Source organism: Meriones unguiculatus, chromosome 19, assembly GCF_030254825.1.
Source record: "Meriones unguiculatus strain TT.TT164.6M chromosome 19, Bangor_MerUng_6.1, whole genome shotgun sequence".
Classification (NCBI taxonomy): Eukaryota; Metazoa; Chordata; class Mammalia; order Rodentia; family Muridae; genus Meriones; species Meriones unguiculatus.
In genome coordinates this window covers 11,605,524-11,621,894 of record NC_083366.1, presented here as the reverse complement: position 1 = coordinate 11,621,894, position 16,371 = coordinate 11,605,524, and the positions used below count along the sequence as shown (strand labels likewise).

The 16,371-nt window shown below is 39.7% G+C and overlaps 1 protein-coding gene across 1 annotated transcript in view; it reads left to right on the top strand.

Moving 5' to 3' along the window:
• The window catches only part of Mrc1 (mannose receptor C-type 1), an 83,675-nt gene that overhangs the window by 49,091 nt on the left and 18,213 nt on the right, over positions 1-16,371 (top strand). Inside the window, exons 12-21 of the mRNA XM_060373007.1 lie at positions 1,647-1,846; positions 5,216-5,343; positions 6,195-6,282; positions 7,498-7,642; positions 9,144-9,185; positions 10,345-10,508; positions 11,672-11,739; positions 13,120-13,220; positions 13,881-14,023; positions 14,733-14,847. Of these exons, the coding sequence (XP_060228990.1) occupies positions 1,647-1,846; positions 5,216-5,343; positions 6,195-6,282; positions 7,498-7,642; positions 9,144-9,185; positions 10,345-10,508; positions 11,672-11,739; positions 13,120-13,220; positions 13,881-14,023; positions 14,733-14,847 (1,194 nt within the window). The remainder of the gene's footprint in view (positions 1-1,646; positions 1,847-5,215; positions 5,344-6,194; positions 6,283-7,497; positions 7,643-9,143; positions 9,186-10,344; positions 10,509-11,671; positions 11,740-13,119; positions 13,221-13,880; positions 14,024-14,732; positions 14,848-16,371) is intronic.

Genomic DNA, 16,371 nt, shown 5'->3' with positions numbered 1-16,371 from the left:
TAGCCATTATTTGAATTTGTGTTCTTAGCTTTGAGTGAGGAACTAATGTCACCACTCAGATTATTGTTTGTATAACTGCTGTATGATAAATAAATTATTAAACATTATAGGACTTGTGAGATCCCGGATTGTATGAGTGAATGCATTCTTTTTTGTTTGTTTCAATCTTGGTGAAAGTCACCACTCCTATTATTTAGCTTTACTTTGTCTTCTCTGTTACTTATTCACCAGGAAGATTCTGAGTGATGAACCCTGGAATGTCTGTAAGGATAAAAATTCATTAAACTAGAACAGTAACTCAGCCATGACCACTGAGAGTCTTGGAGACAAAGTCTCTTGTTTTGTAGTCCAGGGTTAGACTGGAACTCACAGTGTAGCTGCTAGATTTCCCTCTAGAGCTCACTATGTCGGCTGGTCTCAAACTCAAGATGCTCATGCCTCAGCCTTCCACATGCTGGCATCCCAGTGCTTGCCAGCAAAGCACAACTATAGCATATCTTCTTGATGGGAAGATGATGTCTTTCTGTTTAAGGAATGTTGACTGAGTGTCCAAATGTACAGCTTCAAGGACAGGCAAGACATCCAGGGCCTGACCTGAGTATCAAGAAAGATGAGTAAGCTGAGCACAGTGGTGCACACCTATAATCCCAGCACTCAGGGAGGCAGAGGCAGGTGGATCGCGGTGAGTTTGAGGCCAGCTTGGTGTACAAAGCAAGTCCAGGACAGCCAAGGCTACACAGAGAAACTCTGTCTTGGAAAAAAAAAAGAAAGGAAGGAAAAAGAAAGATGAGTGAACCTTGTAATCAGTGGGTCACTGCAGCCTCAGCTGTCATCCATTGCAGAGTAGTTCTTTTCAGTGCAAGACTATGAATGGAGAGAGATGAAGTTAGGAACCTGAAAATGTCTCAGGAAATTGGGGGACGTGGAGAAAATGTGCTAGAAAAATGTGTCTCCTTAGAACTGTAATAATAAACTTTAAGCATTTAATATCCTTTGGAAACTATTGAGAAAAGTATTAGCTCCTTTTAACAGCATGAGTCCTGATGTTTTCACACTTCTAAGTGATTTATTACTACAGTGACCACAAAACAGAATTACAAACTTTTAAACCTGTAGTCATTGTTTGATTTTGATGAACTTCTTCATCACAGCTCTACACAACAGATCTTGTTATTTACATTTTAAGACGAGGAAACAAGAAAGCTTGAGAAACTTATCAAATCCTCCAATCTATTAAGTGCTTTGGTCCTAGAGACTGAAGTGGACCATGGGGGTGGGGTCTCAAGGAATTAAGGAGGAAAGGGAGGAAGGCCAGCAGAAGGGCAGGAAGGAAAATCCATTATGCTGTTATCTTTGCCATTGTAGCAGAAATATTGTACCATGAAATGTCTAAATGTGGGCCACTCAGGCAGATGTGGAAAATAAAAGATGTTATCAAAACTGCCTTCACTTATAATGATCATGTTGGGAACATAGACCACACAAATAAAAGGCAAAAATATGCCAACCCACCTTCCACATGCTGCATTTCACTATCACATGCAGGAATGAACCACACTGCCTCACTTCTGTGATTACTTTTCTTGAGTGTGGCGGGTCTTCAGTAAATAACCCACTGATTGAGTTCTCCTTTGTGTTTAATGCAGGGCGAAAGGCAGGATGTGTTGCCATGAAAACTGGGGTGGCAGGTGGTTTATGGGATGTTTTGAAATGTGAAGAAAAGGCAAAATTTGTGTGCAAACATTGGGCAGAAGGAGTAACTCGCCCCCCAGAGCCCACAACAACTCCTGAACCCAAATGTCCAGAAGACTGGGGCACTACCAGTAAAAGCAGCATGTGTTTCAAGGTAAGGATCACTCTCCAGACTAATAAAGAATTGGAAATACCCAAGAACTAACAACAAACAAACATAAAAAAAGCACAAAGCTCAGGTTACACCTGTAGAAATTTTAATCTGATCTTATTGACAGAGAGTGCCTTAGATAGATAAAAACGAATCATTAATGGAGAACCACAAACACAGACAACAGCACAGGTAGAACTTTCAGAACCGTAACCCCCTCTATTTCCCATGGCTTTCTAACACTGTACTGAGCTTGTAATTCTCATTTTGAGGAAATGTGTGTTTCTTCTTACTCTAATGTCTGGCATTTCATTTTGTCCTTGCCTTCAAGCCCGAGCTTAATGCTAGCTTAATGGATAAACTGGTCTACAATTATGTTGTGTCAATATTGCAGAATTCAGTTTTCATTTCTCCAGTTTAACACCTAATAGCTATAATGATCGATGATAAAAGTATTGTAAGTATATAGCCCCTCAACACCTTTAAGTGGGGATTCAACATTCTGCTATTATGTTTATATACTCTTAGAGTGAACCCTCTATTTTTTCCTTGTAGCAGTTAAGTTCAGCAAAATAGTCAACTAGTCAAACACAAATAGGAGCAAATCAGAAACAAACAAGCAAACAAACAAAAGCACACCCCCAATGAAATAAAGATTTGGGGTTTTCCCCCATGTTGTTACAACCTTCACAGAGAAATGTAGATCTACTGCTTACTATCCAAGTCTTATGCTCATGACTTCCTTTGTTCAATTCCTTTCAAAGGCACATGACGCTGACATGCTTCAGAAGACAGTTCAGGAGACAAATGAAGAATTCAGTCAGAGCCTAGGGATGTAGCGCAGGGGGAGAGCCCTTGATTAGCATATGAGAGGCACCGAGTTTCATCCCTGTGCTAAGTGAAGTAAAAACATCCTGTGAGAAAAGGAAGTTGTGTAGGCTCTACCTTGTGAAGGGAATGTCTAGTTAAGCTGGAACTCCTACTAGTACAAGTGGAGATCCATGAGGGGTTTAACCTAGTTTGATTAGTAAAAGCTAATTAGTAAGAGCTAAACATACAATTCTCATGAAAGGGAATATCTGGGGGCAAGACCAAAAGGGCCCCATCAAATAGATTCTGGAAATTTCACATCATCATTCAAATGCCATACAGATGCCTGAAGTTCATTAAAGGCTGTAGAGATTTATCACAGTAGAATTGTGTGTAACTGTGTTGTGAACTAGGAGTTCTATAACAACAAATTCTAGATGTTCACCAGACCCAGTTATGTATGTCAGTATGAATTATGTGGCTCAGAAGTATTTGGAGTAGTGTTTGTATACTATAGACTATCGTTATAAATACTAAGATGTGAAAATTAATGACATTGGGTGCTTAGCTGAGTTAAGGAAAACAAATCCAGTATCAGAATACAGGAAGTTGAGGTAGGGTTGAGGGAGCTGCTTGTTGAGAAAGCTTGCTTAAGGCACACTTACTCATGGAGCTCAAGTCAGGCCTGTGTCAAGGCGTTGGTGTCAACCACCTAGCAGCTACAGCACACAGGAAGCTGATTTCCTTTTCTGCAACCCTCTGATGTTGGGAGCCATCGCTCAAGAAGAAAAATGGAGGAACATTTTTTTTTTAATAGTAGCTCCAGTGAGCTCTGGTACTGTTTATATCATGGTACTGGTGCAGGGGTTTTTGTTTGTTTGTTTTTGTTTTTTAAAAAAGAGAAATGTTACCTTTGTTGGGCCAGGTGTCCTTAACCCACGGATACTCAACAGAAGTAGACTTGTGAGAATAAGTATTCCTGATTTCATTGCCTCAGTGCCAACAAGGGTTAAAGATATTTTGGGGAGTAAGCAAAGCAGAAATATGGTTTCTGGAGGGAAATTAAAAAAAATTCAGGCAATGTGAGAGTAGCTTCCAAGAGTGCAAGGGCTTCCCCAAAGAGGAAAAGCTGTTGATCTTCTTCGTTCAGGATAATTCTGTGGTAGAAGCTGGACAAAGATGAGGTAATTTCATTAGTTGACCAGTTAGTTTAGCCTCACTCTCCGTGCATGTTCTTCTGGCCCAACCAAGGGGATGGTCATGCCCCGTGCAGTAGAGCAGTTAGTGCTGGTAGGTCCTCGCTGTTCACTCCTGATTTCTGCTTTGTTCGTTATCAGCCTGGGCTTTGTGCTCGCTGCTGGACACTGGCTGGTGATGCTTCCTCCATACTGGCAGAGTGCTAACAAGTCCAAACTCGCTGTTCCTCAACAGCTACCACAAAGTAGCTGCATTGGTTTTAGTTACCTCTGGGGAGTGGTCTAGGCTCTCCTTTCTGGATCAGGCCTTCTTAGCAGCTGTCTTTATCTGTCTAGTCAGGTGTCTTAGAGATGTGTAAAAGGACAGTAGTGTCTTACACATGTTTCTCAAGGGCTTCAGGAGACTAGGGTGCCTGCTGTCACTAGGTCAGGGCCCTGCTCCCACTCTTACCTACTTAGCTTGGTATCTCACAGTCAGCTGCAGACTTCTTTTGTTTCCCTTCCCTAACATTCCTTTGTTTGTTTTTATAGACAGGATTTCTCTGCGTAGCCTTGGCTGTCCTGGACTTCCTTTGTAGACCAGGCTGGCCTCCAGCTCATGGATATCTTCCTGCCTCTACTGCTCTGGGTGCTGGAATTAAAGCCTAACATTCCATTTTACCTGAATCCATTTTGACCATGGTCCTGTCTCTTACTCCTTACCCATAGCCAACTCCTGCACCGCTGACTCCTGTATCACCACTATGGATTCTCTTTACAGTTCTCTGGATGAGAGCATCGAGTACTTAACTACACAGTTGGTGCTTTAACCCCTTTCTGTCAGAGCAGCGTCTGCTGTGGTGTGTGTTCTGCGTGTTGTTAAAACGTGCAAACTTAAAGAAAAGAGACAACAGTTTTTGAAGGACACCACCAACACTGCTGAAAGTTTGCCAGGCGCTTCATTGTTTAAGATGAACAGGATACCAAAGGGAACAGCATTTTGCTTATTGGGGTTTGTTTTCTTTGTATCAAAACTTGATTATGTTTTTATGTCCCAGTGCTTTTACATTTAATTGAATTACTCTCCTTCTCTTCGCATTGAGCTGTCTACCCAATCCACATGTCTCCAGCTTCCAGAATTTTAATCTAATTTTTCCATGCTTTAAACTGCTTTTATTTTGTAAGGCTTTCTCAATGAAATCTCTCCCCTCCCATATTTAGCTATCCAAATAGTCACTCATAAATTGATTTTCAACCAAAAGAACTGCATTATTTGAGACCATTGTATTGCTTGCTTTTTTTATAAATGAAATTTCATTGTGATTAGATGATTTATTTATTTTGATTTAATAAGCTATCAAATGTAAAATAATTTTCTAAACTTTAGCTGTATGCAAAAGGAAAGCATGAGAAGAAAACATGGTTTGAATCTCGAGATTTTTGCAGAGCTGTGGGTGGAGAACTGGCGAGTATCAAGAATAAAGATGAACAGCAAGCGATATGGAGGCTGATTACGTAAGTCCCTCTTCTGTATAGTGCTGCTGTCTCTTACCTAGTTGGTACATATAATGTTGGAAAAAAAATTATGTTTCCAGGTCATATCCTAAATCTATGAGTCCTTTTTGATCAACTTTCAGTTTAAAATCCTTTAATACTTATAAATTATATACAATATATTGTACAGATCACTCTATAAGTGGACAAGACATCAATACATATTTGAATGAATCAGTGTCTTTCAGTGCTTTGCTATAAACTGTCTCCCCCAAATAGTGACCCATTTTTAGGGCATTGGTGAGTGGTACCCAAATTTACATTGTATTAGTCACTTTCCTCTTGCTGTGATATGACTTAAAGATGACAGTTTATTGTGGCTTGTAGCTTGAAAGGTTGTTAATATGTATCAAGGCGAGGGAAAGCATGATGATAGAAATGGGAGGCCAGCTAGTCACATTGCATTAGCAATATAAAAATTACATTGGCATCAGGGAACAGAAAATACATGGTATGTTCAGCTATCTATCTCATTGTGCAATATAGCACACCAGTCCAGGGAACTTCACTGTAATCAATATAACCCCTCCCAGGCATACCCAGAGACTTATATACTCCGGACAATTCCTCACAGGTGTGTCCACTGACTTGCTTGCTAGATGATTCTGGAACCCATCAAGTGTATAATCAATATTAACCATCAGGATCATCTTATTTGCTAGCTATCTTATATCAACTTATATTTAGTTATTAATGTGTTTACTTGTGTATTATCTAATGTGTGCTTCAGAGGTACCTATCAACTCTTGACAGTTCTTTGATTGACTAAAGTCCTTTCAGGATGCAGCATATACCTTCTTTGTATGATTCAGGGCAAGTGGAAGCTACCATGAGCTATTTTGGTTGGGACTGACCTATGGAAGTCCTTCAGAAGGGTTCACCTGGAGTGATGGTTCTCCTGTAAGTAGTTTTAAATATGTCATCTGCTTACTTTGTAATGTGTTTATCTTGGCATTGTCATTTGACTTAATTTGTGTTTTATCAAGGCAGGTCATTAACATAGTTGGAGACATTGTTTCGATGCAAAATAAATACAGCTGTAATGTTGACTCCCTGCCCAGCACTGGCCTCCATGCACTTTCAGGGTAGCTGTTGCTAAGTGGAGGAAAATAACCTAAAGGACGAAAAAGCCCTATCACCCAGTTTATATAAAATGTCACTATTCTGCATGAAACCAGCATGTAGATAGTTAAAATGTCTTCAAAGTTGTTTTGCAGCTACCTTTAGCTCAGTGAAACTGGACAGAACTTTGGTAACCACCAGAGTCAGTCAGATTTCTCCAAATTTGAAAAGTGAGGTGTTCTGGCTTCTGTTGGCAACATTTATCAGTTCTGGTCTTGACATGGAAGGGTGTTTTATAATATTAATGACACCTCCTCTTAGAACTCACAGGCACTTTCCAAGGTACTTAGGTAACATGGTTTATTTGGTGGCTGCATTAATGTTTGGATTTCATGTTGGTACTTATGGAAAACTGATTATAATTCTTAATTCAGGCCTGTTTAGCCTCTGACTGATCACTGAAAACTTCCCCAGAGGACCCATGACCAGGGCCCCGGTTTGTTTTCATTGTTCATTTTGGCAAAGGCTGGTCATTCTGTTAGCCACATTTTATAAGCCCCTTTCTTCTTTAATTACTTTTCTGTAGCCTGTGTAATAGAGGGAAAAGCTTCCAACGACTTACTGAAATATCATCCCTTAAGAACGGGCTGTAAATATAGGAAATTACAACTACTGACTGAGAAATAGAAGTTTCTTACTAACTCTTTCCTACATATAAGTCCCACTTCTATGGCCCTTGGATCCATTCTGTTTAATGAGAATACAGAAAATGTTGTAAGAATCAGTGCCCTACCCTAGTCAGCTTTAAAAGTTTCCATGTAATACAAGCTGTTTCTTTTTCACCCACGTCTATAAAATGTGCTTCCAAAGCTAAACGTAAAAAGCAAATGAATGAAAAAAAAAAAAAAAACCCTCCAACTAGCACCTCTTTTTTTCCCCATTTGGATTTGCACTGGTGTGATACACGGCTAATATCTGTAGCCTAAGATTTCTAACACAGCATAGCACCGTGGAGTTGTGGTTAAGGCATTGTGTGTAATGTTTCCACCATAGGTCTCCTATGAAAATTGGGCTTACGGTGAGCCAAATAATTACCAAAACGTTGAATACTGCGGTGAGCTGAAAGGCGACCCTGGCATGTCTTGGAATGATATTAACTGTGAACACCTCAACAACTGGATTTGTCAGATACAGAAAGGTACACGCCCAGCCTCCCCCTCTCTCAGATTACAGAGCTGGCCTTCTGACACCCCAACACGTTTTCTCTGGTGGCACAAACAAACAAACAAACATATTAGCATCAGGGAAGTATGGGGACCTTAATTCATAGGATAAGAATGAAGGCGTTGAGAACAGATAAATGTTCCAAAGGAGCAGAAGATCAGAAGGCCACCCGAGAATCCTGGACAAGAGTCCTGTCCTCAGAAACATTCCCACCAGCCGCTGGGGCGCCAGCCATCTTCTGCAGCTGCAGGGGCGAGCGGAAGCCGCACAGCAGGAAGCAATGCAGTTTCACTTTCCGGAACTTTCACCCTCTGACCTTCCACTTTCTCCCTGACACAGACAGGTACAGGCTCTCTCCAAGTCAGAATATTTTAGTGTCCCCCACACATTAAGAACCAACAGTGTGGGGAAGGTCCTGGTGTTACCGGACTTAATAAGTATTATCATTTATGGCGACTTGGAAATTAACACAGAGACACGCTAGACACTGGGGCCAGAGGGTCTGGGTTAGGACAAACAAAGAAACAAACTCGCCCTTGAACCAGAACGCCCATTGCCGCCATTGCCGCGGATGGATGGAACCACATTGCCCTCTGCTGCTAGGGAATCATGCCTAGGCCCCCATTCTGCGGTTATGAGGCCTGCTACTGCTCTCTGCTGGCTGGACATACGTGCTTTCTCTATTCCGGATCAACGTCCTTTTGCGTTTCGGCAAGAAAGCAAGCTAGTGAAGAAGGGTTTCCTGCTGCCGGCAACTCACTGTGGTCTTTCTGTCTTGTTAGCAGCTTTGTTTTACTCCAGCAGATAGAAAATATGTTAACCTGTGCCCTCGTGTCAGATTCCAACAGAATCCAGACACTATTTTGAAAGAAAAGTTTCAAAATAACTTTAAAAAAGAAATATAACTTAAAATAATTCTAGTAAGCAAAAAATTTTAATAAGAGTAAGATTCTTTGAAGTACTCTATTTGTGTCTTACCATACCTGACTCATCAGATAGCTTAGATAATGAATTGTACATTATTTCATAGCTACTACGAAAATGTCTACCAGGCAAACCTGCCTAGTGAGCACTGACTGTGCACCAGAAATCTACATTTTTACCCTGCCTATTTATAAATATGGTTAATTACTTCCTGAAATTGGGGGTGGGGTTGGGAATGAAGACTAAGCCGTTTAATCCTGTGCTTGAGATTTGAAGCTGGACTTCACGGTTCTAAAATTAATGTTCTCTTCTTTCCTTAATATGGCACTATTTGGTCCTATAAAATGCCTCCCCACTTACGTTGGCCACTATTCAATTTTATAAATCTTAATTGCGCCTTTTTTTCTTTCATTTTACCACCACAATGTGATGTGAACTGGAGGAAGGAATGAGGCAAGCGTGGAAAATTGTCAAGGTTTTTATTGATATAGGAAAATACAAGGAGTGGTACTAGTGGACGCCTGACTACTCTATATATTTTTATTTTACAGGAAAACCACTACAACCCGAGCCCACACCCGCCCCTCAAGACAGTAGGTGTCCCTGTGTTTTCTGATATCTTTATTATAGCTTTCTCTGACTCCTTTTCTTTCTTAGTGAAAAGGAAGATGGTGGGAAAAGAATTCTTCCTACCTTTGAGCATCTCATGAGAAATTGGAGTTTTGTTTCCAGAGATTAGATCACACAAACCATTTGCCTTGCCAGCGTGACTTCTTGTGGTTTCATGAGGGTCCAAGGTTTTTCTTTATCACATGACAAATGACTTGTAACGTGATGGCCCAAAGCAGCCCACAGTTATTCCCTGCAAGTTCTAGAAGTCAGAAATCTGAAATTGATTCCACTGAGTCAAAACACAAACTTTCACCCACATTAATGCTACCCCAGTCTAGGGATTCTGGCCACTTGGCTTCACTTGATTTCCATTTTCTTTCCTAAATGCCCTGGCTCCATCTTCAAACCAGTCTTGTAGCATTAGCATCATGGTTCAGTTGTCATATTGCCTCTTTGTATACTGGACCTGTCTTTCTGCATTTTCACCTGAGAACACTTGCATTAGATTTAAAGCTACCCAGACAACCCAAGATAGGCTTTCCTTCTCAAGATGGTTAATTAAATTGCGCTTACAAAGTCCTTTCCATTGTAATCTGACATAAATAGATTCCTAGAACTAGGTCATAACTGCTTTCACAGCCTTTTGCAGTTTAGAAAAATAAAATTTCGTGTTTTGAGACGTCATAGTCACCTTCTTTATGAATTAAGTGCCTGGTTTTCTAATTCTACCGTGAAAAACTCAAATCCAACTGTAAGAATTCTTGTGTGTGTAGGGGGGAGACTGGAATCTGAGTTTTCATAGCCCCCATGTCTTGGCTCTTGGGCACCATGGACATGTGTATATGTCTTCTTAGCTCTGCTGTCCTGCCAGTGAAAATAATGCAAGGAATTCTTCTCACCCACTAGCAACCCATGGATGTTACTTAGGAAGAGAAAGGCCAGTCTTTCACTGGATTGGTAGAAGGTAGATATTTGGCTTGGAACAATCTGCTCTGTCCCTGACTGACAGTCTACATATTCTGGGGTCTTGGAGTTGTTCCTATCTTTGGCAGAACTCTTGTTCCTACTTACTACATTCTTTAATTTATCTAAGTAAAATAAAATCTTTTCCTATGACCTTCTTTCTTTCTTTTCTTTCAGATCCACCAGTTACTGCAGATGGGTGGGTTATTTACAAAGACTACCAGTATTATTTTAGCAAAGAGAAGGAAACCATGGACAACGCTCGAGCATTTTGCAAGAAGAATTTTGGTGATCTTGCTACTATTAAAAGTGAAAGTGAAAAGAAGTTTCTATGGAAATATGTAAGGATATGATTTAAGAGTAAAACAGTAGGCTATAAACAAAGATGATTTCTGCAATCAGTATCTCAGAACATATTTTCAAATTATGTACTAAATTTGAGGTTCCTAAATTGAAGTTAAATGATTTAAATTCCTGAGGTCCTGAGAACAGCACCTATGGCTATACATTATTGTTTGCTATACTGATGGCTATACATTATTGTTTGAACATCCACTGTAGAATCACAGAATCCCGATTTTTTTTAAAGTCTAAACATTGTGACAATCCTTTTGAATTTGTGAATTTACTTTTCAAGGATCATATCTTAAGTAATTGTTATGTCTCAATCCTAGACCATTTGGATAACATACAGTATTATTATTAATTAAAAGGCTGGTCTTTGTTGGATCAAATTATTGGTGAACATATAGTATAGTTTTATTATTCATATAAATGTCTCAGTAGTAGCCAAATTGTCAGCTATTCCTGAAAGTACAGTTATTTTTCTTAGTACTTGGCTGAGTACCTTTCTGCTTAAAAGAAATCTTCATGTAGCTTTTCCATTTGCCAAAGAGAAAGGAAGGAGAGGAGCAGGAAATGGATTTATCAGTATTTAAAGGAAAAGTTCACTTGACTACAAAGATATGAAGATGTAGTTTAACATTATCATCTTTGTGGATAAGCCTTGCTCTGAAACTCTCCAGATACATCCGAATGTTGGATAAATTCCTATTTGTAATACAGGCTGTATATAAGTCCTTATGTGTGAAAATGTATTTCTGTGTATAAATTCCTATTTGTAATACAGGCTGTATATAAGTCCTTATGTGTGAAAATGTATTTCTGTGTATAAATTCCTATTTGTAATACAGGCTGTATATAAGTCCTTATGTGTGAAAATGTATTTCCCACTACCTATTTTATTTTAAAGGGCCTTTTTAGCACCCAACTATTATAGATATTTGGAATTATAAAGAATTACTTAAGGTGTTTAGGTGTTTTATAAACACAGATTATTGCATTGTGAACATGTTTTATTATCCTTATGAATCTAATTCTACGGTGTTCGTGAATTCCCCCTTGGAAAACATAAACAGGATGCTTTCTAGTAATACATAGGCATCCATTACCTAGGAAGTCAGTTAGTAGATGACAATTACGCGTGTAAACTTTTTCATTCTAGATGAACAAGAATGGTGGATCGTCACCTTATTTTATTGGCTTGCTGATCAGCTTGGATAAGAAGTTCATGTAAGTAAATCAAGCTAAGGCCTCCAGGCTCAGGATGGAGAGCTGAGGAACACCTGTGAGTTGTTTTGAGCCTTTTCTTGCAGAGTGCACTAAAGAGGTCCATGGCAATCTGAATCTGAAAAAAAGAATTCTAAAACGTGAAAGGAAAACTACTTAAGGTTATTCTATCAAGATTTTCAACATTGTTAATTATTTAAAAAGCTCAAAGTTGGATTTAATCTCACGAAATGTCACTCCTTTGTTTTAGGGTACTCAGCCATCAGTAAATCATTGACTAAAAAGATGTATTAAATAGAGATGAATGCGAATCTATTTTAAAAGTTCCGACCTTGTTTGGGCCGGTGTTGGTACATGTGGTCAAACATACCCTTTCCATGTGCTACCTCACAGCAGTGTATTAAAGATCACAGCGAAACTCTCCTTTCTGAAGAGCAGGCTTTCTCCTTCCTTAGACACCAAGCCAGGAACGGCTGTGCTGGGGAGGGAAAGTCTTGTACCTTGGAGGTTTCCTTATATGTTCATTAATATGTTCTCCTGACTTTCAAGAGCAGATCTATCTATCTGTCCCCATACAGCTGTCTTAGTGACATTCATTCCATGGGACACTGATGGCTAATTTTGAACAAGGGAGAGTTAAAGTCAAGTTTGTTATTTCTAGGGAATAGAGACATTGGGTATTCCTACGGACAAACACACAATTGATCACCTCTAAAACAAGAGGACTGATTTTTATGATTTCTTTTCATCTTTCAGAGCCCTTGAATTTCTATAACTTATGACAGTAGTCCTTGGCTCATCTGCTTTATGAAAAAAATGGAGGAAGCAGAAGACTTAGAATGGAGCTAACAAAAAATTCTGTATTTACTGCCTGTTTTGTGGGTGGTTAAATTGTGTGGAAATCATGATTAAAGAGCACTGTGAAGGAAATTTGCTTCTGGATTCCAGACTAATCAGGCTATACATGTCTCCCTCTTCAGGGCTATTAGGAGATTGTGTGGAGGGAGCAAAGTGGGTAGCCCCGTATTCAGTATTCATATCACTCAAATGCATCTTCTAAGTCGATTCTTAGTGCCAGACTATGAGATCCCCAAATAAAGACAGATGGTATTTTATAAGATTAGAACTTCGGTTGTCTGTGAACTTGACCTAAAGGTAGCAGGTCACTAAAGGTATCTTTAGGCCACTAAGGAGGAATACATGGGATACCAAGCACCAGGCTTTTGGGAGTTCCTGCTACTTCTCCCCCACCCCCCAACCCTGCCATTTGTGAAGTATCCCTTGTCCCTTTCATCTTGATGTATTTGGCTTTTCCCACCTCTAAGTTGTAGCCAGTCATTCCTATGGCTAGGCTGCTGAAAATGCTTCAATTTTCTTTTCCAGTTGGATGGATGGAAGCAAAGTAGATTTTGTGGCTTGGGCCACAGGGGAACCCAACTTCGCAAATGATGATGAAAACTGTGTAACGATGTACACAAATTCAGGTAGCTCATACACTGATCTTATTGAACTGCCTTTGGGGTATGATGTGTGCCATTCCTTGCATTTTTAGGCTAAAAGTAGCAGGCAGCGCATTTACATAGGAAAAGAGCAGAGACTCCTAATTTTATTGGTGTAGTGGTTCAGTTTGCAAAGATAAATTTATCAGGATATTCATCAGGAAGCTGAGAAATGACACGTTATCCTATTTCTTTCAAATTGTGAGACATTTTTAATATTCTTACGTGAGGAAAATACCGAGAATATGCTCATAACCACTTTTCCTTTTCTCTGGCTCTTTTTCATTCCATGAAATGGGAATGTTGATGTAAATTGTATTTTGTTAAGATAGTTAAATGAAGCAGCATCTAAATCTAAATACATACTTAAGTAATATATGATTGACTATTGGTGATTAATAATTTAATAATATATCTGCAACACCAAGACCTTATTTGGCATATAGAAATATTTCTGCAAAGCTGAACTCTTATGAGCTAAGTGAAACAGTGGGAGAAATACTGCAAAGGTTCTTCCAGTTATGTGTGAAAATAAGGAAAAATGATTCTAAATAAGTTTGGAGACCCCTCCTCAAATGCTGTGTCTTTGGAGGTATGTTTTTAATTCGGAGCATGTAGATCTACCTTAGCTGTTCTCGTTTGCAGGGTTCTGGAATGACATCAATTGTGGTTATCCAAATAACTTCATCTGCCAGCGACATAATAGCAGCATCAATGCCACCGCCATGCCTACCACACCCCCAGCCCCAGGTGGCTGCAAGGAAGGTTGGCATTTATACAACAACAAGGTATCTGAAAAAAAAATTAATCTCAGTCTTGGCATTTGTGTTACTTGCTTTTATTGCTCATGTTAAAAAAAATCCAATAGAAACAAGAGAGATCCTGGCTCCCCATTCCAGAGAACTGAGTCTATCATAGCAGAGCAAGTAGCTACTTGGAGGTAGGAGCAAATGGTAGAGGCTTTCAGTCCTAGTGGATGAGGAAGCAAAGGACTGGAAGAGGATCCAGTTGCATCCCTGAAGGCCCACCTCCAGTGTCCTGTGTCCCAAAGATTAAAGTATGGCACCATCAGCTGGGCTCCAAGAGTGCAGATGCACAAGCTTATTGGGAGATTTTCCACTAAATCCCAACAGGGCTGTTCAGTGTGAACAGTGACAAACGCCAGTCTGACCAATCAAAGTTCACTTCTGCCTTCATCATCAATTTAGGATGAATTTTACAAGAATAACTGTAGATTCCCATCACAGTTTTCAATTTTCAAGTAAGAACATACTCAAGATATTATCTAAAGATCTGTGCCCTTTATCTCAAAAGGCAATTAAAACTCTCCTAAGAAAATCTGTGGGCCATTAAGCTGATTTAATTTTTGTTGTTGTTAATCCTCATTTGGTCCTGAGAAAAATCTGTATTTAGCTATAATTTTCATGAATAATTTGATTTATTGATGTGAACTTTATTATCTTTAGCCGAAACTTCTGCTTCTGTCCTTTATTTCAGTGCTTAAGAATTTTTGGATTTGGTGAAGAGGAAAAAAAGAACTGGCAAGAGGCACGGAAAACTTGCTTGGGATTTAAAGGAAACCTGGTGTCCATACAGAATGCAAAAGAGCAAGGTGTGTGATTATGTTCCTGGCAGTAATGAATATATAAATTTATATATATATATAAATTTGCCCTTATAGTGATAGAGTATTGCTTATTATAACTGACTTTTATATTTTTCTAGAAATGTAAGAGCCAGTAGGGGAAATCCTCTCATTTATTAAGGGTGATCTTAATTAGTGTTAGATACCATACTGGGATGGACATATATCCATCTATCCCAGTATATATATAGATGTGTGTGTGTGTGTGTGTGTATGTGTGTGTGTATTCCAGTTTGTGGACAAGGAAGTAATGTTCACAGAGCCTTGCTTGGTCAGAAGTGGAGTTTGGAATCAAACCCTGGGTACCAACCCAAATCCTATTCTGATGCCAACAAACCTGTTATGCAAAGAGCCAAGGAAGAGTAGTTCTGAGAATAAAATGAGCAGCTGCTGATTTCCCACATACACCTTGTCTGTCACTTGATAAAATAAGTTAGAGCCCAATAAAACTGAGTTTTAATGTGAACTTTGAACAGATACAGGAAAAGATTTTTTGATGAAACACAAGGATAAGTTGGAGCTGTGGAAGTACTGGATAAGAGAACATTTACCACAACCACACAGAAGATTGTAAAATTCATTCTTCTCTCAAAAGAAAGAAATTGGAGCTGGGGAGATGCCTTACTCAATAAAGAGCATGTTGAGCAAACATGAGGACCTGAGTTCAACCCTCAGCTCCCGAGTTCAGAGCCTGGGGTGGTGACATACGTGTAGAGTCCCAGCACTTGGCGAGGTAGAAAAAGAAAAATCCCTGGTGATTTCTAGACAGCCAGCCTAGCAAAACCAGTAGTCTTGAGGCCAGTACAAGATGGTTTTTCATAAACCATAGTTGCTGGATCCTGAGGAATGAGAGGCACCCTCTGATCTCAGTACACATGCCCACATGTGAACATGCAGGCTTTCTCTCTTCTGCACAGAAAGAAAGGCACTGACCGCCCTTGTGGGATCCTTTGGGGACTACTTTTGCTGAAGTATCCCATTCAGCTTATGATTTGTGCTCTGAGGGAAATCTTGACCAATTTTGGGAGATTCTGACTAAGCTATTGAAGGGTTTGGAAACCATAGCAATTGAGTTATGGACCAGAGAACCCCTTTCTTTGAGAAGGGGAACACACGGCCTTTGAGGGGTCATCTTGTATGGTCCTAAGAGGAAGAACTAGGCCAGTGAATGACTTGCAGGGAAATACATTTAGGTTTAAAATGAGGAGGCCACTCCGGTAGCCAGGACTGATGAGATACAGTGTTTCATGAGCAGTACAAGGTTTTCAAAGGATTTTGGCGTGCTTAAGTTAGAGGGTGTTCAAGTGGACACTGTAGAGCCACATATCCTAGGCAGCGTGTTGTGTACAGAAAGAGTCCAACAGAGGTTTGCTGTGCATATAAATTTATAAGAAGGTTGTGGAAAAAATAGAGTAGATATTCCTTTACCATCTCTTTTGGTTGAATAGGTGTGACGGAGGACATATACTTAAATCGTGAGCACACGCACGT